This window comes from Notamacropus eugenii, chromosome 5, assembly GCF_028372415.1.
Source record: "Notamacropus eugenii isolate mMacEug1 chromosome 5, mMacEug1.pri_v2, whole genome shotgun sequence".
Taxonomy (NCBI): Eukaryota; Metazoa; Chordata; class Mammalia; order Diprotodontia; family Macropodidae; genus Notamacropus; species Notamacropus eugenii.
In genome coordinates this window covers 230,053,104-230,077,307 of record NC_092876.1, presented here as the reverse complement: position 1 = coordinate 230,077,307, position 24,204 = coordinate 230,053,104, and the positions used below count along the sequence as shown (strand labels likewise).

The following is a 24,204-nucleotide window of genomic DNA, read 5'->3' as shown; positions in this document are numbered from 1 at the left end:
ACCAAGTAGAAAACTTGCATGCTTTGGCTTTAGGTATAAGTTAATATTTTAAGTAATGATCATAGGATTTTAAAATGGAAAGTTTACATGTACCGTGTACCCTTCTGACACATTGTGGACATCCAATAATGTAGGAGAGTTTCATCTTCCTTTTCACATGCCCCATTGGAAAGGTGTGATAGGATTAGATAAAACACAGGGGTTTATATTGTACAGTGCAAACACTGCACTGGATTGGATGATGTACAGTTCATTCTTCATAAACTGTAATGATAGGGGTGGGACCTATGATTTCATTTGTAAAGGGAATTTCCAGGTGAGGAGATTCCTCCACCAAAACAGGTGGGCACCCTCTCTACACTATACAGATTTGGAAAATAGCCTAGGGCCCTGAGAAGTTATGTGACATGCCCAGGGTGACACAGTCAGTATGTGTTAGAAGTGGGACTTGAATCCTGGTTTTCATGATTTCAGAGCCATTTCTGTCCATTTTTCTGTCTATCTTTCTCTATTTCTATTTCTCTATTTCTGCTCATTTTTCAAATTCTTCTTTCATCCATGAGGCTCTCAGTCATTCCTCAGTATCACAGTGTCATTTATTCATACCCTTTGGTAAACTCACAGAAACAGAATTATAGATATGGAAGGAATCTCGAAAAATGATCTGACCCTCTCCCCTGTTTTCAGAGAGGCAGGGATAAACTGGACATATATATACATATATATATATATATATATATATTTTTTTTTTTTAAAGCACCCACATCCTACTTGTCTCAGTGTCCTTGGATTTCAAGGGCAGATCTTGGGCATGGACCAAGGGTTAAGGGAGATTTGACTTAACAAAGAAAACAGTGATAACCTTGGCAAGGCTGACAAGGGTAATATGGATACCAATAGTGATAATTTTCATTTATTAGTAGTTGTAAAACACATCTGAAATTCACCTCCAGGAAAAGGAATCATCCCATTTTGGCTTTTGATAGAAACAACTTTCTAACATATGAGTAGTTTTATTATATCAAGACCTCTTCTTGCTTCCTCCCTAAATGCAATAAAATTGGGCACAGTTTAGGTCAATGAACTACTCAGTTCTTATCAATGATCTCTTATCATCTAAGGCAGATCTTAACTGATTTGAGAATTTCTTTCAGTGATGAAGAACACAACCTAGGGAGAGGATTCTGGGAAGATGGCAGAATAGGTCAGAAAACTTTCAGTTCTCCAAATTTCCTCCACCAAAAAAAAAAAAAAGAAAAAAGACAGAATATTCCCTCAGAGGAAAGGAAGAGCAAAGCAAACATTGGAATAAAGCAGTTGTCTTCCTAAGACAATTTGAGAAGACCCCAGGAAAGACTCAACCTCTGTGGGCACAGGCTAGGCCTGAGCAAAATGCAAACACCTTCCTCCAGGTCAACTGTGCAGAATCAACAAACAACAAGCCCTGGGGACAGCTAAGTTGAGAGAGTCTTAGCCTTAGAAACTTTCTTCTCATGGATAGTAGAGGGTTTTGAACACTGACAGGAGAAAATTAAGCCTGAGTAGCAGATGGAAGGACTTTCCGTTGTCTAGGGATGAGGGACACCAAGCATAAGTGTGCTGACCAGAGGCATTCTGGGCTGTGGCTTCAGGAAGAAGGAATTAGCACACACCTGGTTATTGCAGTAGCAGAGGGGGTGGGGAGCAGAAGAGCAGAGTCCCTGGATTCGGTTCCAGGGCAGAGAGGAAAGCTGTAGTTTGCATCCACTGGAGGTACTGTAGGGAGCAAGATCATTTTTGGGACAGTGTGACTGAGGGCCCTAACCATGGCTCAGGAGTGGAGAGGAGAACCTAAAGTTGGACCCCAGGACAGACCTCCAAAAATAACAGTAAGAATTACCTGAGACTTGGGGCATCATTCCCCATACCTCGGGACTAGAACTTGATTACATTAATAGCTGCTAAAAACAAAATAAAACAAAAATAAATAAATAAAAATTCATAAGCAAAGGAGAAAGAACCCAACCATTGACAGCTACTATGGGGATAAAGATCTGGATTCTAGTTCAAAGGAAGATAATCAAACTAAAAATGTCACTTCTTTTTCAATGAGAAATATCAAATGGTCCCAAGCACAAAAAGAGTTCTTTGAAGAACTTTAAAAGGACTTTAAAAATCAAATAAGAGATTAAGGAAAAAGTAGAAAAAAATAAGAGCAATCCAAGAAAATCAAGAAAATTATGAAAAGAAAGAAAATAACTCCTTGAAAACTAGAATTGGACAAAGGGAAAGCTAATGACATTCTAAGACCCAAGAAATAATAAAACAAAATCAAAAGAATGAAAAAATGGAAGAGAGTGTGAAATATCTCATCAGAAAAACAATTTATCTGAAGAACAGGATGAGGAGAAATAATATAAGAATATTCTGACTACCTGAACATTGCAATTAAAAAAGAATCTTAATACAATATTACAAGAAATTATTGAGGATAATTGTCCTGAAGTTCTAAAACAAGAAGGCAAAGCAGAATCAGAAAAAAATTCACTGATTACCACATGAATGAGATCCCAGGAGGAAAACTTCCAGGAATATCATAGCCAAGTTTCAAAGCAACCAGGTTAAGGAGAAAATATTGGAAGCAACAAGAAAAAAAATAATTTAAATATCGTAGAGCTACAATAAAGGATTCCACAAGTTCTAGCAGCTACTATATTGAAGAACTGTAAGTCTTAGAATGTTATAATTTATAGAGCAAAAGAACTGGGGTTACAACCAAGGGTAACCCAGCAAAGTTAAGTATAATCCTGAATGGAAAAAAAATTGGACATTTAATAAATTAAAATATTTTCATGTATTTGTAACAAAAACAGCAGAACTTAAGGCAGAAATTTGATATATATCATCCAAGAGAAATATAAGGTAAATGTTAAGGACCAATTATAAGGGACTCAATAAGGTCAAATTGTTTGCTTCTCATATGTGAAAATTTTATTAGTATTCTTATCTGTCATCATTATTTGGATAATTTGAAAGAAAGTCTTGGGCTGATCTGACTATGATGAGATGATTCAAAAAAACCAAAACTGTGTAAGGAGAGATTAAAAAGGAGTACTTATCTCATACAAATGACATAAAAGGAAAAACTGATATAGAAGCTAGTGGGGAGAGGACAGAGAGTGCTAGAAACTTACCCTCATTGGGAATGGATTAAAGAGAAAACTATATACATATATGTGTGTGTGTGTGTGTGTGTGTGTGTATGCATGTGCAAACTAATCTATTTCTTTAATGCCATCTCAATTTAAATACCAAAAATTATCTGATCCTAGAAATGATTACAATACTCCAAATGAACTTTCATAAAGTCAGAGAACAGTGGAACTATTAACTCCCAGTTCCTGGAAGCTATGTCCTCTTAATGTAGCCCAAGGTTTCATTCCCTCTCTTTTCTGAAACATCAATTGCTGACTCATATTAAACTTTCAGTGAGCTAAATGTCCTAAATTTTTATAAGAGTAAATGCCAGTTATCCCCTCCACCCCAATTTTTGAAGTTAATTTTTTTGTACATAGGTTTAAGATTTGTCTCTGTTCAATTTCACCTTCCTAGATGTTAGCAGAATGTTTTCTCTAGTTAAGATGTTTTTGTATCCTGACACTGTCATCTAGTGTGTCAGTTATCCTTCCCAGCTTTGTATCATCTTCAAATTTGATGAGCATATCATCCCTGTCTTTATCTAAGTAACCAATAAAAATGATAAACAACACAGAACCAAGTACCAGTTCCTGCTGTACTCTACTGGAGACCTCCTTCCATGTTGTCATTGAACCATTAGCATGACTCTTAGATCCAACCACCCAATCTATCTGAATCTGTCTAATCTGATTACTATCTTTTGCAGAGAAGAATGTTATGATCACATCTTATTCTTTTCAACAGAATAGTATTCAATACTCATAACAACCATTTGAGGTTGGTGTTATTTTTATGTACATTTAGCTAATTAGGTGATTTTGAAAAATGAAGTTCCTGATTTCAAGCTTAACACTCTTGCTGTAATGCCATGCTTAGGGACTGATAATAAACTGCACAAGTAAATACCAAAAAAATAAAAAAAAATTGTCTGAGTTAGAAAAAATAATAACAAAGTTCATTTGGAAGAACAAGAGGTCAGGAATTTCATGGAAACCAGAGGAAAAAAGATGTAAAGGAAATAGATTCAGTAGTATCAGGCCTTAAATTGTATTATAAGGTTGAATGCATTGTTGAAGTGTAAAATGGATAATTTCAATTGTTTTAAATTAAAATTTTCTTGTATAAATAAAACCCATTCATCCAAGAATATAAAGGAATGCAGAAAACTGGGAGAAAAAATTTTCATAGTCTCAGAAAAGATGTGATTGGGTTGGAATATTGCTGTGGTGGAGGAAATGATAAGTTGACTGAATTAGAAAAACTGGAAAGACTTGGACTTATGAAGGAAGACGCTGTCCACCTTCAGAGAAAGAGATCCCAAGTGGAAATATGCACAGTATGATCTTGTGTATGAGTTTGTGTATGTATATGAGTGCATAGGTGTATATATGTGTATGTTTATAGATGTTTATGTATATGCATATATACGTGTGTGTGTGTGTGTGTGTGTGTGTGTGGTTGATTGTAACCTACTTTAGGGTAGTGGGGGGAGGGAGAAAAATGAAGTAAAAAGTGCACAGTAGAGAACAAAATATCTTACAAGGAAGCAAAGAAAGCCTGGGCAGCTTTGAAAATAATGTGAAGTATTCATTTCATAGGAATTCTTGAAATGAAAATTTACTGTTTTATATTGAGTACTCTCTTATGTTCTGCTGTATACATGGCATTTTTTTTCTTTTCCTGCTTTGTATTTAAGTTTAAAATAAATTTTTAAAATTTACAAAAAAAAAACGAAAAGGAATTTGAATGAACTTAAAAAAAAATAAAAGAACACAACCCACCCATGCCTGCCTCTCATATAATCACCACAAGCAGTCCACTCGATATGCTGGAGTCCTTCCTCACTTCCTCCAGACACCATGAAGTTACCAGTGGAGCATTCTGGCTGCCCACCTGACCTAGATTTCTTTAGCATGTATCAAATAATTCTTGCCATATTTTAAACTATACATCTGGCTATTTGTGGTCAGACAACTAAATATACCTATGACTTCAAACTACTCTCACTGAGATCAGGAATTTTGTAGTAATCATAGCTGTGTAGAGAACACTAACAGGTTTGGCCTCCAACACTTACTAGCTGTCTGATCCTAGGCAAGTCAATTAACCCCGTTTGCCTCAACTTCCTTATCTGTAAAATGGGAAAGATAACAGTACCTACCTTTTAGGGTTGTTATGAGGATCAGATGAGATGATTGTAAAGCACTTAGCACAGTGTTTGGACTATTGTGAGTGCCATATAAATATCATTATTATTAATAATAACTCATTCATTTGGCATCATAAGTTTCACAAAATGCTTTTCAAGCATTGTGTCATTTGATCCCATTATAGCTCAGATAGGTAAGTGTCACAGAAACTTAATAAAAGGATTTGTTCTGTAAAACTTGGACTCAGTCAAAAGGATCCTAGGACCTAGAAGGCCACATTAGGCCTTTAGGCCCTAGGACATTTATCTAACATCTACCATGTACCAGGCTTTACAAATATTATCTCATTGACTCTCACAACTCTGTAAGATAGGTGCTATTATTATTTCTTTTACAGTGGAGGAAACTGAGGCACAACTTAAGTGACTCGCCCAGGAAAACATAACAACTAAGTGTCAGAGTTAGGATTTCACCTTAGGCCTTCCTGACCCCAGGTCCAGAGTTCTATCCACACTGCACCACTTAAATTGCTTTTTTAGGCAGAAACTGTGAGATCCAACCTGATGTACAAAGAAAGACTAACTGTTGATTATTCTCAATTTACCCTGTATATTACTTGCACATAGTTGTGTACCTGTATTCTCACCCATTAGACTGTGAGTTCTCTAAAAACAGTGATTTTCCTTTGCCTTTCTTTGTATCATCAGGATGTAGTACAAGTGCCTGGCATACAGTAGGTTCTTAATAGATGCCTGCTGACTGACTGACTGACCTCAATAACATCTCCCTGACATAGTGGTACCAAGGAGGTCTTAGTGTATTCAATTTAGTCAAGCTCAAAGATGAACTTTTTGGAAAACAACCTTTAAGAAATAACAGGAATGAGAAAATGACAGCAAATCAATTGGAGAATCCACCCAAAATCCATTGATTCATAAATCTATATGACCAAAGTATGTATATACATTTTGTAATAGTTGGAAGGGATATCAGAATTCATCAATACATACTTCATTTTGCAGATGAGGAAACAGAGGCCCAGTGGGGTTAAGTGACTTGTCTTAATGTTGTTAAGAGATATTGGTTAACCACAAGCCAACTTATGAAATAGAGAGTTGTTTGGTGCTCCCAGTCCCCACAATTGGCCCATTCCCATCTTGGACTTATTCTCATCTTCAGCTCTTTACTCTATCAGTTGACAAATTTTGTTAATCTCACCTCGCTATCCCCTTCTGCCCACTCACATCACTACCATCCCGGTTCATCGTCCCATCAAAACTATTGCAACATCCTCCTTATTGATCTTCCTGCTTCCATTTGTGTCCCTCTGAAATCCATCTTCCACATAGCCAAAAGAATCTGCCTAAGGCGCAGGCCTAAGATTCTACCTGTCGTCTCAACCGTCATCAGTGGTTTTACCTATAATGGAGTGGATGAGACACAAACTCCTCAGCTTGGCATTTAAAGTCTAGATCTGGCCTGCTGACCTTTCCAGATTTGTTTCAAATCATGTCCCATTTTAATGCATTATCTACAGTAAACCAGCCACATTGACCTTATTGTTATAATCTCGATCTTTGCACAGCCTGCCTACCCTCACCCCCTCCTCACGTCCACCTTTTAAAATCCTGTTTCAAATCTCATCTCGTTAGGTGTCCAGCCTCCTCTCCCAGTTCATATTATCTTCAATTTACCTATCTGCTTATTTGTTTTGGGAGAATACACACTCCTTGAAGCCAGAGACTTTCTGTTAGTATGTTTTTTTATCCCCAGTGCCAAGTATGGAGCTTGGCAGGCCCAGTGTCAAGTACAGAGCCAGAAACACAGTAAATCCTTAATCAATATTTATTAATTCAATTAATTCTTTCCCCTAAAAGAAAATCTAAATCAAAGAATTACCTCTCTCAAAGAGAATCCCTTTTTAAGTGTTACATCTGATCATTGAAAGAAAGGTTTGTTCTGTTATTAGAGAGATTTCAGGGCTCAGGGAGCAGGTTGGGAAGTATCTTAGGAGTGGGTTCTGGGACCTTGGAAATCACCATGAAGGCCACAGACATTACCCATTGTTTCAGGCCCAGGAAACGAATTTGCAATTGTGGAAAAGTCCCCGCTGCCAAGCTGTCTGTCTGCCACAGGCTAAAAAAGGCAGAGCTGGCTTGCTACCAGGCCAGGGCTGGACTTGGCCCTAGCCAGAAGATAAACATAATACATTATTAACTACCTCATAGGAAAAGGTACTAAAACCTATTGTAATCAAGGATTTAGAGCTGGATCATAACCTTCCAGATCTTGTTAAGTATAAGCAAATGCAGTCACCAAAAGTTGTAAATGCAGACGAAAGCCTGTGTAGAAAAGATAGGACATTCAAGTAGCAACTGCTTAAATCTTCCTAGATTCTCCTTATTCTGAGTCCATTTCTGATATGCGGGACTTAAAGATGGCATTCCCAGAATTCCCAGCTGTTCGGAATGCAGCCAAGAAATTGACATTTTCATAAATATTGAAGACCACAGATATTATCTTTGATGTTAGAAGGTGATGAGGCAGCATAGCCTTAGGACAGGAATATGAGACTTGAAACTATTCAGGCTCTACTTTGGTCAGTTGTGCAATTGTGTTCAAGCTGCTTCACCACTGAGACTCAAGTTTTTTCATTTGTCAAAAATGGAAAATTATATTTGTACCATTAGCTTCACAGGGTCATTGTGAACAGCAAGTTAGATAAAGGGTAGAAAATATTTTGCTAATCATAAGGAGCTATGTCAATGAAAAAATGATAAGCATTGTTGCTTACTAAAGTTATTATTGATATGTTTTTATTTCAATACTCAGAAAGCAAAACAACAAAACCTCCCTCAATTTGAAAGAAAAACTGCTGCTGAAATCTCAAGGCCAAATGAAAATGATTTTAGGTTAATACAATTAATATCGATCCATTTTAAAGTACTATTGAAAGAATTTGTCCTATAGTCAGTTGGACCCCAAGCAGTAGAGGAAATTGGGTATGATACACATTAGTTGGGTGAAACTTGGTACTGAATGTACTGGTGCTTATAGTACATCAAAGAAATCAGAGAGCTCTCACAGCCTTTGCCTGTATTCCAAGTAGTATATAGATGCCACGGTGCCTCCCTGGTCCATGCCTTAAAACCCATCACAGAGTCAAGGATCCCACCTTGACCACCCTTAAGTCACAGCTTGAACTGAAATGAGCCCACAGTTACTTTGACATACACTCAGCCATCATAGGGAAGGCTTTCAACTGCTCTTCCATTCCCCATCCTCTTACCCCTGATTTGTCCAAAGGAGATGCTAGTTAGGGGTCCTAGAAAAACCTGTACTAATGAAGGGAGGCATCTTTGTATATTAAAAAGGCAGTTGGATTTGGATTCATAGAATGTGCATTTGAACTGGCCTCTGCCTCCTTGGATACATTGCTTAACGTCTCTTAGAATCCACATTTGTAAAATGAGGGAGTTGGAGTAGATGCCTTCTCATGTAAAACTGGCCACTTTCAACACTAAATCTACAATCCTATCGTTTCTCCTGAATCTATCACAATTCTCTGGATGTTTTGGAGATTATTATAGGTTAGAAGCCAGCTGTACTAAAGGGCTCCAAATGCCCTAGGTTTCTAATTCAGGTTGTGAGCTCTGGCTTGGTACCTGTGTTTGTAGGGTGAATGAGATGCCATTTTCCTTGTGCTCACTTTTTTGTCATGATGCCTCAGTAGAAAGGTCTGATTGTGAGAGCAAAGGTGAAATAATACAAGACGTCTGAAGCCTCTGAGTCTCTTTGAGATGCACAAGGCTCATGAGACAGACAGACTAATCCAGGTCATCCTGTTTCTAAATCTATCACTTTATCTCCTACAAGACATGGACATAAAAATACTACTCCTTCCCTATAATCATCAGATCCAGAGATTGTGATTGTGATGGTGATCCTGACTCAGACATCTCCTTCCTTTAGGAGTGATGAAAGGGGAAGTAGGTTTACCTTGTCTGATGGCCTCTCCCAAAGACAATCATTTCTCTCCTGCAGCTGCATCCTAGAGACCAATCCACCTATGATTCCTAAGACCATCTGAATCCTCCCTAGTCGCTCCAGCTCCTCTGTGCTCTTGAGAATGGCTATTTTGCTTTAGGTCCTGAATCTCTCCTTGTGTGAGTAACATGACAGAATAAAAGGTCAACTGCATTTTACATTAGAGATCTATCTCATTCTTTAGTGAAACCTTATCTAAGCTCCATGACTGCAGTTAAGAACTGGTACAAAAAAGAGAAGAGAAGAAAGAGAAGAGCAGGGGAGGGCAAAGAAGGGGGAATAGAGAAGAGCAGAGAGGTCGGGAAGAAGGGTCCTTGTTGTCCCATAGTTATTCAAATATGTTCCCTATGTGTACTTTAGGCTCAGCTGGGAAGAACAAATATTGCTGGCAGTCAGAAACATCCAACATCCTGTATAAAAATACTTCTGATTATTGAGAAATATGTCCTGTCTAAAGGATCAGAATATACATTACCAGGGATAGGTGAAAAATCCTGTGATTTTTTAGGATTCTTAAGACCTTTTGCAGGGAGGAGAAAGAAGGGAAAGAGAGAAGAGAAAAAGAAAGGACAGGAGAAGAGAGGAGAGAAAAAGGGAAAGGAGAGAGGTGGGAAAAGCTGTCTTGGGTAAAACCACTTTAGCCCCTGATCCAAACTGTATTTTACTAATCTGTCATATGAATTAGAAGCCCTTGATCAATCAGGCTTGTCACTATTTCATAGGAGGAGATTAGATGGATTTGATTGAATTTATGCTTTCCAAAGATATGCTCGTTACTGGCATCTTGGCAAATTCTCAGCACAGACATCTAGAGGCCACATAATAAATTCAGCCAATCACATTAGCTCCCCTATCAACAAGCATTTATTAAGATCTTACTGTGTACCCTGCATTGTGCCAAACACTGGAGATAAAAAAGAAAAAAACAGCCCCAGTCCTGTAGGCATGAAATCAGAGGGACTCACAGTCCACTTTCATTTGTGGAGGGAGGAACAATTGGGTTCCCAGGTTATTGTAGAGTCACAGAGAAGTCTGATAGGGTTTCCTGGTGGTATCTTTCAAGTAGAAGGAGATTTTTAAGTGTTTTAACAAAATCAACTAATTTTTCTTCATATTTTAAATAGCATTCTTTACCTTTATCTTATATTGTCATTGTCTTCTTGTAAGGGGGCATTTGTTTCTAAGTATAATCAAAGCCTGTACAAGAAAATAAACCGTACAATTTGCTCAGTGGTCAGCAATTGAAAAAAAAAAAGCTGACACTTTTATCACTACACTTTGGTGACAATTTTCTCACCACAGCAGTGTGATACAGGGAGTACACTTATCTCCATGGGGCATCTAGGTGGTGCAGTGGATAGAGCACCAGTGCAGGAGTCAGGAGGACCTGAGTTCAAATCTCACCTCAGACACTTGACACTCACTAGCTGTGTGACCTTGGGCAAGTCACTTATCCCCAATTGCCTCATCCTGGGTCATCTCCAGTCATCCTGATGAATATCTGGATTCAGATGGCTCTGGAGGAGAAGTGAGGCTGGTGACCTGCATAGCCCTCACTCACTCAAAAAAACTAAGTCAAGTACAAGTCATGTCATTATTTGTCTGATGGCATGGTCTTCTTTGGCAAGGACGAACACGCAGAGGAAAAGACTGAGGCTCATGGAGAGTGAAGATTTTCTCTTTTACACAGATAGACTTTGAATCTCAGAGAAATGGATTGACCTTGTCTCTCATATAGTAAAGATTCAAACTCAAGTTTCCTGGTTTTCCTGTATCCTGCCTTTATACTGTTCCTGCTTCCCCTCCCCGCCTCCATCCAGGCAGGGATGTACTAGTAAATGTTTAACAACTGACTCTCCCTGCCCCTTAAAAAATGTATGTAGGGCATACTTTTTAAGTCTAATCTGCATTAACATCTTATCCATCACTTTCTTTCATCTAGATAAGTAACATAACAACATATCAAACCCTGATTTATAATGCTTGCAGATTTCTGAGCTGTAAATGCTTACACTGAAAATTTAACAGTCCACTTTCAATAGCCCTCTCCTTCCAGATACAGCACACCCTGGCATCTCACTATCTTTTTTTTTTTTTTTTTTTTTTTGTTTTCAGTTCTTTTTTTTTTTTTTTAATTTTTTAATTTTTTTTAATGTTTAACAATCACTGCCATACAATTGCGATTTTATCCCTCCCCACCCACCCCCCACTACCTCCCTCCCTCCCCACGACTGCATACAATTCTGTATAGATTCTACATAAACTTTCCTATTGAGTATATTTTCACTATCGTCATGCTGTGTAGTCAGACTAAGATAAATGAAAGAATCCGTATAACAAATCAGAACATGATACACAAACAGATACACATACACAAACATGATCTGCTACATTATGTGAGTGACTTCCATATTTCTCTCTCTGAGTGTGGAAGGCTTTTTGCCTTGAGGTCCACCATTGGGATTTTTTTTTTTTTTCAGAAGTTCTTGTGTTATTACAAAAATCTAAGTCTACCAGAAAAAACTCTCACACACTGTGGTTGTTGCTGTGCATAAAGTTCTCCTGGTTCTGCTCCTTTCACTCAGCATCAGGTCATATAAGTCCTTCCAGGCCTCTCTGAAGTCTTCTTGTTCATCATTTCTTATGGCACAATAGTACTCCATTACATTCATATACCATAATTTATTCAGCCATTCCCCAATTGATGGACATCCCCTTGACTTCCAGTTTTTGGCAACTACATAGAGTGCTGCTATAAATATTTTTGTACATGTGGGACCCTTTCCCATTTTTATGATCTCTTGGGGATATAGTCCTAGTAGCGATATTGCTGGGTCAAAGGGTATGCACATTTTTGTAGCCCTTTGGGCATAGTTCCAAATTGCTCTCCAGAACGGTTGGATGCGCTCACAGCTCCACCAACAATGAATTAGTGTTCCAACTCTCCCACATCCTCTCCAGCATTTATCATTTTCTTGTTCTGTCATGTTTGCCAATCTTATAGGTGTGATGTGGTACCTCAGAGTTGTTTTGATTTGCATCTCTCTAACCAATAGTGATTTAGAGCATTTTTTCATATGATTATAGATAGCTTTAATTTCTTCCTCTGAAAATTGCCTGTTCATATCCTTTGACCATTTATCAATTGGGGAATGACTTGTATGATTATACATTTGGGTCAGTTCTCTATATATTCTAGAAATGAGGCCTTTATCCCCGAGCTTAGCTGTAAAAATTTTTTCCCAATTTACTACATCCCTCCGGATTTTGGTTGCATTGGGTTTGGTTGTGCAAAAACTTCTCAGTTTAATGTACTCAAAGTTATCCATTTTGCATTTCATAATGCATTCTATCTCTTCTTTAGTAAAGAATTCTTCCCTTCTCCATAGATCTGATAAATACACTATTCCTTGCTTCTCCAGTTTATTCATGGTATCAATCTTTATACCTAAATCATGTACCCATTTGGACTTTATTCTTGTGTACGGTGTCAGGTATGGGTCTATGCCTAATTTCCGCCACACTGTTATCCAGTTTTCCCAGCAATTTTTGTCAAACAATGAGTTCTTATCCCAGAAGCTGGGGTCCTTGGGTTTATCAAACAGAAGGTTGCTATATTCCTTGCCTACTGCATCTTGAGTGCCAAGTCTATTCCACTTGTCTACCTCTCTGTTTCTTAGCCAATACCAAGTGGTTTTGATAATTGCTGCTTTATAGTACAGTTTAAGGTCTGGTAGCGCTAGGCCACCTTCCCAAGCATTTCTTTTCATTAGTCCCTTTGATATTCTGGACCTTTTGTTTTTCCAAATGAATTTTGATATTATTTTATCCAGCTCTAGAAAGTAATTGTCTGATAGTTTAATTGGTATGGCACTAAATAAGTATATTAATTTGGGTAGAATTGTCATTTTTATTATATTAGCACGGCCTACCCATGAGCAACTAATGTTTTTCCACTTACTTAAATCTGACTTTATTTGTGCAAAAAGTGTCTTGTAATTGTGTTCATATAGTCCCTGGGTTTGTTTTGGCAGGTAGACTCCTAAGTATTTTACACTGTCTACCCTAACTTTAAATGGGATTTCTCTTTCTATCTCTTGCTGTTGAACTTTGTTGCTAATATATAGGAATGCAGAGGATTTGTGTGGGTTTATTTTGTACCCTGCAACTTTGCCAAAGTTGTTTATTAATTCAAGTAATTTTTTACTTGAATCTCTGGGATTCTCTAGGTAAATCATCATATCATCTGCAAAGAGTGATAACTTAGTTTCTTCTTTGGCTATTCTAATTCCTTGAATATCTTTATCTTGTCTAATTGCTACAGCTAACATTTCTAGTACCATATTGAATAATAGTGGTGATAATGGACAACCTTGTTTCACCCCTGATCTTATTGGGAATGCATCTAGCTTATCCCCATTGCATATAATGCTTGCTGAAGGTTTTAGATAGATACTGCTTATTATTTTATGGAAAGTTCCCTTTATTCCTACGTTCTCCAATGTTTTTAGTAGGAATGGATGTTGTATTTTGTCAAAAGCTTTTTCTGCATCTATTGAGATAATCATGTGGTTTTTGTTAGCTTTGTTGTTGATGTGGTCGATAATGCTAATAGTTTTCCTAATATTGAACCAGCCCTGTAGTCCTGGTATGAATCCTACCTGATCATAATGTATTAATCTCGTGATTAGATGCTGTATTCGTTTTGCTAAAATCTTATTTAAAATTTTTGCATCTATATTCATTAGGGAAATTGGTCTATAATTTTCTTTCTCTGTTTTGTCTCTTCCTGGTTTGGGTATCAAAACCATATTTGTATCATAGAAAGAATTTGGGAGGACTCCTTCTTACACTATTCTTGAAAATTGGGGAAGAAGGAGTCCTCCCAAATTCTTTCTATGATACAAATATGGCATCTCACTATCTTGCAGGACACGGGAGTTTCCCCAACCTAGACCTCTGGCAGTACTCAACCCACCATACCTATGTGATCTAGGTGGTCCAGGTCAGACCTCACATCCCATCTTGCCATCTGCCTACATGCTGCATTAATATCATGCCCTCCCCCCTCCCCACTTCTATCTCTTCCTTTTGCCCTGGGAACAATAATCAATTAATACTAGCACAGCTCCTGGAAAGAGCCTGACAATGTACAGACTCCACTCTTAAATCCTGTGACTGCCTCCACTAGACCAAAATTCCCTTCCACGGTCAACATTACCCTACCGCTTGTCTTTTATACTCTATTAGCATATAAATTCTTTGTGGACAGGGTCTCTCTTACTTTTATGTTTGTATTCCTAGCATCCATCATCGAGCTTGGCACATAATAAGGACTCAACAAATGCTTGATGAATGACTTGTTAAAAAATTGGACCGATAAAAAGATAGTACTTTTATTTCGCCAACTAAGTATAGTAGAGAGAGTGCTAGACTCAGGAAGACCTGAATTCAAACACTGCCTCAGATACTAATTGTGTGAAGTTGGTCGAGTCATTTAACCTCTGTCTGCCTCAGTTTCCCCACCTGTAAATGAGGATAATAATAGCACCTACTTCCCAGGATTATTATGGGGATCAAATGAAATAGTAATTGTTGAGCTTATCTTGGTACATAGGAAGCATTATACAGATGTTAGTTGTTGCCAGTTATTATTATTGTCAGGTTGGTTTAGCAGTTACAGTGCTAGAGTCAGGAAGATCTGAGTTTAAATACAGATCTTCTGAGATCAAATACAGATATAGCCTCAGATACTTACTAATTGTGTGAAGCTGGTCAAGTGACTTAACCATTGTCTACCTCATTTTCCTCATCTATAAAATGGGGATAACAGCACCTACCTCCCAGGGAATTTGTAAAGTGTTTTGCAAATCTTAAAGTGTTGTATTTAGCTACTATTATTTCTTCTTGCTTCTCCCAAGATCACAAAACTACATTAGGCAAGAGTGTTTTGTTTCACTTGGTTCAGGGGAAAGTCTTAGTGCTCAGTTAGAATTCTGCCCTCAGCTTTGATGGAACTTTCAAAAAAAAGTTTGAAAGAAAACTAATTCAGAGCAACCCACTAGAGTTGTTCTTGGTCACCTTAGGACTGCACAAACTAGTTTCTGTACTGTTGCTGATGATATATGTCTTTAAGTAGCAATATCAGTGTCCTTACACAGGACAACAACCTGCTTGACCAAAAAGTTTAAGCCAGTATTGAGGTCTAGTGTTAAGACACTTTATTGAGGTGGGGGTAGGGATGGAGGGGTGGAGTAAGGGATTGAGAGTTATTATTCTTTCTGAAATGGATTGTCCTCATGTAATATTAATGGGATATAAGATCTTCCCTGCCCATTAATAGGTCTCACATGGAGACCATTAAGGCAAGTTTACTTATGGAAAGCTTGCTTGTAGGAAGGCTTCATACCTTTTGCTAATTTCAAATTAAGTACTGAGTCATGAAGGTTGTGATGCCTTCTGGCTCTGAGAAGTATATATATACTCTGAGGTGAGATTTTGCTTTGGGGGCTCCTTTATGAGAAGCATCTTTTGATTTCCTGGTTGAGACTCTGAGTGGCCTTATGTTCAGAGCTTCCCCAGCTGCTCAGATGTAAAGGCTCTCTTGATCCAGGCATGTATGTAAAGTGTACAGTAATATTGCTTTGATTCAGGTGTAGAGCCCTGTCTGTGGGTCTTTATTTGTCTGATTATATTTTCTCTGTATTTTCTCTGAAGTTCAGGATGCTAAATTTTCCCCTGAACTAGTGAATATAATTAAAAAAGATTGGTGCCTCCTTAAACAGTTATCTTTCTTGTAAAGCAGATCTAAGAACCTGTGCTAGCAGCCACCCTGGGTATGCCAGTGTGATTGCTGTTACACCTCAACTGTTAAGTGGGAATAATAATGTTTTCACTACCTATCTCACAAAGCTACAAAGCATTTATTGAAATGTCAATCAGTCAATAAGAATTTATTAAGCACCTACTATGTGCCAGGCACTGTGCTAAGCAATGGGGACACAAAGAAAAGCAAACTATCATAATTACTCAGGGGGAACTAGTGATGTTTTGGGGAAGTTTTTTTTTTTTTAAATCCTTCCTAATTCTTGTCCTCCTTGCCTGCTTACCTTTGTTCTGGGAAAAAAATAATTTTTCATTGAACTCTGCAGGAATCTAGTCCCTCTTCTGCCCACTGTTGAATTTTTTTTTTTATTTTCTGTCTTCCTTATAATTTTTGTGCCTTGCACATTATAGGCAGTTATCAATCAATAAACATTAATTAAGTGCCTAGTAGGGTGTGTTCAGGGAGGACCAGTACCTTTGGTGTGGTGGCTGCTGAGCCCTTTTTGGAGTTCTTTCCACCTTTGGAGTCCACCTGTTCTACCTAACTTTCACCTGTGGCTCCAAGAAGCTGCAGCATGCACAGCGGCCACACCTTGGTAAACCATTTGGGCAGATAAGCCAAACCAGGTTGAGGGTAACCAAGGGTTCTCAAACCCATTGGTGAGTTTGGGGGGGAGGGTGTCTACCCCAAGCATGTGAAGACTTTGGTGGAATGGGAGGTTGAGAACAATTTGTTCCAACAGCTATGAAGGCAGATGAAGCAGGCGATATGGAGCTCTTAGAGCTTGGTTAGACACTGAAGACGCCAAGGTCATCCACTGCATCCTGAGCCATCACCAGCTGTCTCGACTCTGTCCTGCCACTGAACTATGATGACTCTGGAGGAGAGAGTGAGGCAGACGACTTCGGGCAACTCTGCCTCACTTAAATCCAATTTACGCATGAATCAAAAGACAAAAACAAAAGCTAGGCACTGTGCTAAGCGCTGGGGGTGATTGTGGCTTGTCCTTTGTTCTCGGAGAGGACTATGACATCAAGAAGATGATACCAAGACTCTCAAGGGCAGGCTGTGCAAGGTCACCAGCCTCACGTTTTCCTCCAGAGCCATCTGGGTCCAGTGGCAAGATGATACAAAAAGAGGCAAAAGATAGTCCTTGTCCTGAAGGAACTCATTATCTAACAAAACAAACGTTTGTTTAATTTCAATGTGACCCTAACCTAAAATACTATAAACATAGCAGGATTTTTTTTGGCTTGATGGAGCTAAATATAAATATGAAAAGAATATAAATTTGAAGATAAGAAACACTACATATGATCATTGTGATTTCTGAAATATATATATATATATAATTTTCTGTGATATTCTGAAATAAATAATTCTTTGTCTGATGTTGTAATTATAATGATAGGACTCCAAAATGGAATCACTTGGGTTAAGTGGTACTAATACCCATAAAACATATAAGCAGTGACTGTTTCATACTTTTCTGACCCATTTTAACCCCCTGTCAAGCAGTTGATGGCAGCTTCTGAGTGGTTATGACTCGAGGCTGACTATTATGGCTTGTAGACAACTGAAATCCTCATCCGATTTATGGTCCCTATAAGGAAACCAATCCCACTCAAGCCTGGGATCAATAGATGGCCCTGGGAATTTTGCCACCACATGTAGGACTGATTAGGAATGCTCCCTCTCACACCTAGCATCAATTACCTATTGTCAACCAAGCCCAATATTAGGGTATGAAATACCCTAATGTTATGAGAGTAGCTGATATTTCTAGACGATTTTACAAAGTAGTTAGCACAAATAATCACATTAGATACTTGACAATTTATATACTTATTTTACAAACGAGGAAACTGAAACTTAGAAAGGATACATGCCTTGACAAGGGCTACATGCCCCATCATCATTTTTATTCCTGTGCTTCTTGTAGGGCAAAGGAAAAGAGTGCTTGAGGGAAATGAGAAGACCTGGGTTTTAGCCAGTAGCTGCCTGAGTGACCTTGAGTGAAGCAGTCAGCTTCTCTGGGTCTCAGTTTTCTCATCTGTAGAAGGAGGGTCCCTTCCAGTTCTAAACCTCTGATCTTTTGATCACAGATGTCTTTCCATGATTCTATTGTCAAATAATTTTTTGTAAGTCTGCTTTATTGATACGCACTAATTCCTAGTAGTTCTTTGGTGGATTCCTTGTCACCTTGTTTCATTTGGATCTGAACTGCTTGCATTGGTCAGATAATCAAAACTTATTTGAATAATAATCCTTCATGACATCTTTTTCTTTTTCATCGTGCTTTCTTGTCTTCCCCCAGCCCCATTCCTCTCATCATATGTTTCAGGTTAGAGAAGTTTTTATTTTCTTTCATTAAAAAGGATGAAAAAGAAGAGAATTTACAATCTGTCTTTGGGGCCACCTGTTTTCAGGTTTTGTGCATGATCTAAGTCCTTCGCTAGTTCTCTGGTTTCTCACCTAGCTAAAGAACATTCTATCTTTTTTTTTTTCTAGGTGCTTCCTGATTCTTGCTTTAGATTTCTAATGCTTCTGCTAAGACCCTCAAAATTTCTTTGTACTTCTAACCATAATTCCATTTCTAGGGATCTTCCCAGGTTTGAAATGAATTCCTTGGTAAACTAGTCTGAACACAGGAGGGTTTGTTCTCTCTCAGCCTTAGATCCCTTTTTACCTTTTAACTATATAGCCTCTAAACCTTGATTTCAGCTACAAAAAAGGGGGGGCAGAGGAATGTTAAAAGGAATAGCTTAAAGGACCAGGTTTTACAATAAAAGATTAGAAACGAAGTTCTAAGAAACTGAGGAAATGATTGTCTTTAACGTCAATGTTAAAAATCAACACCAGATTTTTCTCCCCTTATTCATGCACTGCATTCTATATCTTTTGTATCTTCTGAATCTTCTATCTGGGTCTTGGGATCCTTTAGAAGTAGCCTCTGGCCAGAATACATCCAGCTTACCAGAGTATGAAGGCAGACACAGAATGAAAAAACATTTATAAGCATTCTGGGCTAAGAAGCAAGAAACAATCTGACCCCTCCCTTTGCTGTTGTAAAATTGAACTAAAGCAAACCCCAGGCTTTCACACAGCTGTCTGTATCTCATCGTCCATGGTCTTTGGCAGTCCCAATGTGTGTGAAGTCACTATTTAAAATCCATTAGTAGATATATCCCAACCCTGTACCCCTCCTTGCCCTCCCAACACACACACACACACACACACACACACACACACACACACACACACACACACACACTCTGTGTGCACCTGCATGCACACAAAGTTACTCACTGAGCAGTTTGTCAATGGATCCTTCATGTTGGAGTATGTTTTCACTTGTGTCTTTTCACCTTGGTCCCAGCATTCTCGAAGCTGCTATCAAGGCTGGGTGTTTCCTGAACTTCCTGGATTTGAAAGGGCCTATCGTACGCAGAGGCACACATCATTCTTGCCAAAGACAACAGAGAGGAAGCTTCAGCCCTGGACTTTCATCCCATTTATTTCCTGAGTAAAATAATCAAAATACCATCCGGTAGGGCAACAGCTCCGAGTCTAGAAGCTATTATGGTTTTCTGTCAGGCAATGATTTCCATAAATACTTAGAGACAGGTTAACATTCAAAGGTTATAGGAGAATCTTGCAACAACAATAGTGTAAGAATGGTCAGCTGTGACAGACTTAGCTACTCTGTTCAAGACAGTTCCAAAAGACCCCTGATGAAAAATGCTATCCACCTCCAGAGGGAGAACTGATGAACTCTGAGAGTAGAAGCAAGCATATTTTTTACTCTCTTTATTTTTATTGCTTTATTTGGTTTGTTTTCTTTTGCAACATGGCTAATAAGGAAATATGTTTTACATGACATCACACATATAAGCAATTCAAATTGCTTGCCTTCTCAAGGAGGGAGGGAGAGAATTTACAACTCAAAATTTTTAAAAATGATTTTTTAAAATTTTTTATTTTAATTGGGAAATATTGAATGAAATGAATAAAAATAATTTTTAAAAATCAAAGGTTATAACTGAAAGTATATGGCATTTGGAGGTGGAGAGGAGAGATTCATAGGGTCAGATAATAACTATCTTGATGGAATCTGTTGCCCATGGTGTTGAGGAGAGCCAAGCATGATTAGGCCCTTTTTAGAGGAAATAGTAAGAGAATTCTACAAGGAAGGGGTGTCAGTGAATCAACAATGGACTTGGGAATAGAGAAGAAAGGGTAGAAATTTTCTTTGTCTTCAGTCTTCACCCTGCTCCCAAACTGACTTTCTTAAAGTATAGGTCACACAATGTCATCTCCCTACTCAAACATCTTCAGCATCTCCTTGTTGCTTCTAGGGTAAATTAAAAAAAAAACTTTAGTCTGGTACCTTGAAACATCCCACAATAAATCAACTACCTTTCTTAGCATTTTATATTATTGCCTTTCACACAATCTCTATTCCAGTCAAACCGCCTGCTAGCTACTCCCTGTATACAATCCTGCATCTCTTGTCTTCAACATAAGAAGTGGTACTCTATGCCTGGAATGTCTGCCCTTCTCATCTCTGCCTTGTAGAATTTCTAGCTTCTTTCAAACTCCAATTCAGGCACTATTTCCTAAATGAGGTGCTTCCTGACCTCCTCTTCTTATCCCCAGTTACTAATATTCTCTCTCTCTTGAAATGATTCTATTGTTTTGTACATATTTTGATTTATTTGTGTACATGCACAAGCTCCTTGAGATCAGGAACAGTTTTGTTTTTGTCATTGTATGCCTGGAGCCTAATGTAGTAGGAAAAGTGATTATTTTTCTCTTATATTAATAACCAGTTATTAAATTAAGATTGAGAGGATTTTTTCTACTTTATTTCCTCATTCAGGGACCAGCCCTTATAGGTCAGTCTCCAAAGGACAGGGGTGATGAAAACATTGGCCTAATCCTCCAGGAAAGTTCTCTGCCATTTTGGGCTAGACCCACTCAACTAAGAAAGCTCCCTTCTGATTAAAGTGTAAATAGAATCAAATCTAGGTGAATTCCGGCCCCAAAAGCATTAGACCCTCACCTTTGAACCCCATCTCTCTTCCCTTCCCCCCATGTTCAACTTGAATGCTTGGGGCTGGATTCCTTTGGTCTAGATCGCCAGGAGCGGTCTGGGAGAAGAATACCTTTGTCCAGATAGCAGGAGGCAGCTAAATCTCATGAGAAGCCCTGTTCTCAGCAGGAGGAGTTGAAGGCTTCCAGCTACCTCCTCATCCTCCCCTCCCCCAACATTAATTGTTTACCAATCAGGGTTGATCTTTGCCTGTCAGAGGCACCCATTTTCCAAAACTATATGAGTATTCAGGGATCTCCATGGTTTTGTCTTTGGTTACTGAGAGAGAACACTGACCATCAATTTATTGATTAATAACTTGATTATCAATTACCCAGAAACTGTCTCTCTGGATTTTCATTGGTCACAATAGCGTCTTGCACAAAGCAGGTGCTTAATACATGTTTGTTGGGTTGAATTGACCAAAAGAGCTATTATGTCTGTTACCTCCTTGTTTCTCTCACCTTGACCACTTAGTGGGAGCCCATTTTGGATGTTGAGTCAGGGGGCCTTAAGTTGAGTGGATGCCACAAATAAATGGGTTATAGGACTGAGACTAGAGGGAGAGAGAGATCTTGTCTTACAGACATATCACGAAATCACTCAGGAATTAAGATTCAGATTAGGGATAAGAGGTTTTGAATTTTAATGGTTGTCCTTGTCCAGAACTGTCTCCTAGGCCTCATAATGTGGAGGCTGAAAAGCTTGAACATAAATTTGGAAAACATAGCTTAATATCCTGTCTTTCCTTTATTCATTCAGAAAGACTGGCTTTTGGGGGGAGAATAAGGTTAGCTTTTCAGGGTTTCTTTTCGATCAGTGGTCTCTGATTTTAAGACTTCATTTTTAGGAAATTTTAATACAAACAGCCTATTTCCTTGTAAGATGCACTTACCAAGCTGCAGGGAATTTTCTCAGAATGTCCGGAAGGAAGGAGCAAGCATCACACTTGTAAAGAGCTCTATTAAGTCAGCCTGGCAAAACACTCCAGCACTTAAAAACATCCAATTCTCATCCCCTTTCAGGTTCCATTTGTCTATCACCCACATTCAGGGTCCATTTAAAGTCAGTGGAAATGCTGAATGAAGAGGGGGAAACAAAGCTGAACTGGCAAGGTGGGTGGGGGCCCCTCCTCTGCTGTATCACTACCACCATCGATCAATCTTTAATAACTGTTGCACTCCTCCAGAGTGACGATCACTCTGTTGACTCATTGTCAGTGCGTATATGATCTTACTTGTTTTTCCATTGGACCTATGCTAAGTCATCCACATTTTCTCCCTCTCCCTCTGGGTCACCCATAAATAATCAACCTGTTAACAGAACACAACTAACCAGGGATAAGGGGCAGTGAGGTGGTGCAGTGGATACACTGGGCTTGGAGTTAGGAAGATCTTTGTTTAAATCTGGTCTCGGATGCTTAATAGCTGAGTGACCTCAGGCAAGTCACTTAATCTGTTTGCCTCAGTTTCCTCAGCTGTAAAATGGAGATGATAATAGTACCTACCTCCCATGGTTGCAAGGATCATATGAGATAATTATAATAACATGATAATAATCTTAAGCCCTTAATAAGCCCTATATTAACGTTAGCTATTATTTTTATTATTATTGGCATATGGAATAGAGAAAAGCAGGTTGGTCCATAAGTCCTGATATCATATAATTTAGATCTGGGATAAACTTTGGTTATATTGACTAATAGTCAAAACTCTTCATTTTACATGTGAGGAAACCAGAACTCAAAAAAGTTCGGTGGATTCAGCACTGAATGATGGAAAGATCATGGGATTTGTAGTCAGAAGAGCTGAATTAGAGTGCTGGTTCTACCATTTACCAGCAGTATGGCCCTTGACAAGTTACTTACCTTGTATTTCTCTGTTCCTCAGTTTTTGTTCTGTTTTTGGTGGTATTTCAGTCATGTCTGATTCCTCATGACCCTTTTGGGTCAAAGATACTAAAGTGATTTGCCATTTCCTTCTCCAGATCATTTTACAGATGAGGAAACTGAGGCAAACAGGGGCATATAGCTAATAAGAGTCTGAAGTTAGATTTGAACTCCAGTTTTCCTGACTCCAGGTCCGGTACTCTATACACTGCACCTTGTAGCTTCATCTGTTCCTCAGTTTACTCATCTGTAAAATGAAGTGGCTAGGTAGCCTCAAAGACCTGTTCTTCTCTAAATCCTATGAGCCAGAGTCGCAGAGACAAGTAGCAGTGCTGGGATTGGAGGTCAGCTTCTCTGACTCAGATCTGTACTGACTGTGTCATGGTAGCCCACAACATGGATTACACTTTAATCAGTCAGTCATGATTTTATGCATTTATTAGGCACTTATTATGTACCAGGCTCAAGAGATTAAAAAAAGGGAAAAAATAATCCCTGCCCTCAAGGAGCTTCTATTCCAATGGAGGAGATAATACATAAAGAGTTAGGTCCATACAACTTCTATTGTGTGTTTGTCCTTTCTTTTCGAAGAGGACCATGACATTCAGATGATAATGTGACTTGCAATTGACTTTGATTTGAGTGAGGGAGGGCTGTGCAAGGTCACCAGCCTCATTTTCTCCTCCAAAGCCAGATGGGTCCAGTGGCCAGATATTCATCAGGATGACTGGAGATGGCCCAGGATGCAATGGAAGGCCCTGGCCCTTTTAGGATAAGACCTTTTCAGATTATCACTTAGAATCAGGTAATGCCAATTCAGTGAATAGGCCTCTTTAAAAAGTGAGTCAGGATAGATGGAAGATGGGGCAGCTAGGTAACTTGCCAGGCCTAGAGTCAGGAAGACTCATTTTCCTTTGATTTCATCAAAAGACTGCACATGAGGACTTAGAGGGCCACATGTGGCCTCAAGGCTGCAAGTTCCCCACTCCTGGTCTAGTTCCTTAAGTAAGGAGTTTATTTA

The 24,204-nt window shown here is 38.6% G+C and overlaps 1 protein-coding gene across 1 annotated transcript in view; it reads right to left on the bottom strand.

Moving 5' to 3' along the window:
* The window catches only part of NOSTRIN (nitric oxide synthase trafficking), a 104,674-nt gene extending 85,037 nt beyond the window's left edge, over positions 1-19,637 (bottom strand). Inside the window, exon 1 of the mRNA XM_072612225.1 lies at positions 19,510-19,637. Within this exon, the coding sequence (XP_072468326.1) occupies positions 19,510-19,536 (27 nt within the window). The 5' untranslated portion in view covers positions 19,537-19,637. The remainder of the gene's footprint in view (positions 1-19,509) is intronic.
* Between the last annotated feature and the right edge of the window lie 4,567 nt (positions 19,638-24,204).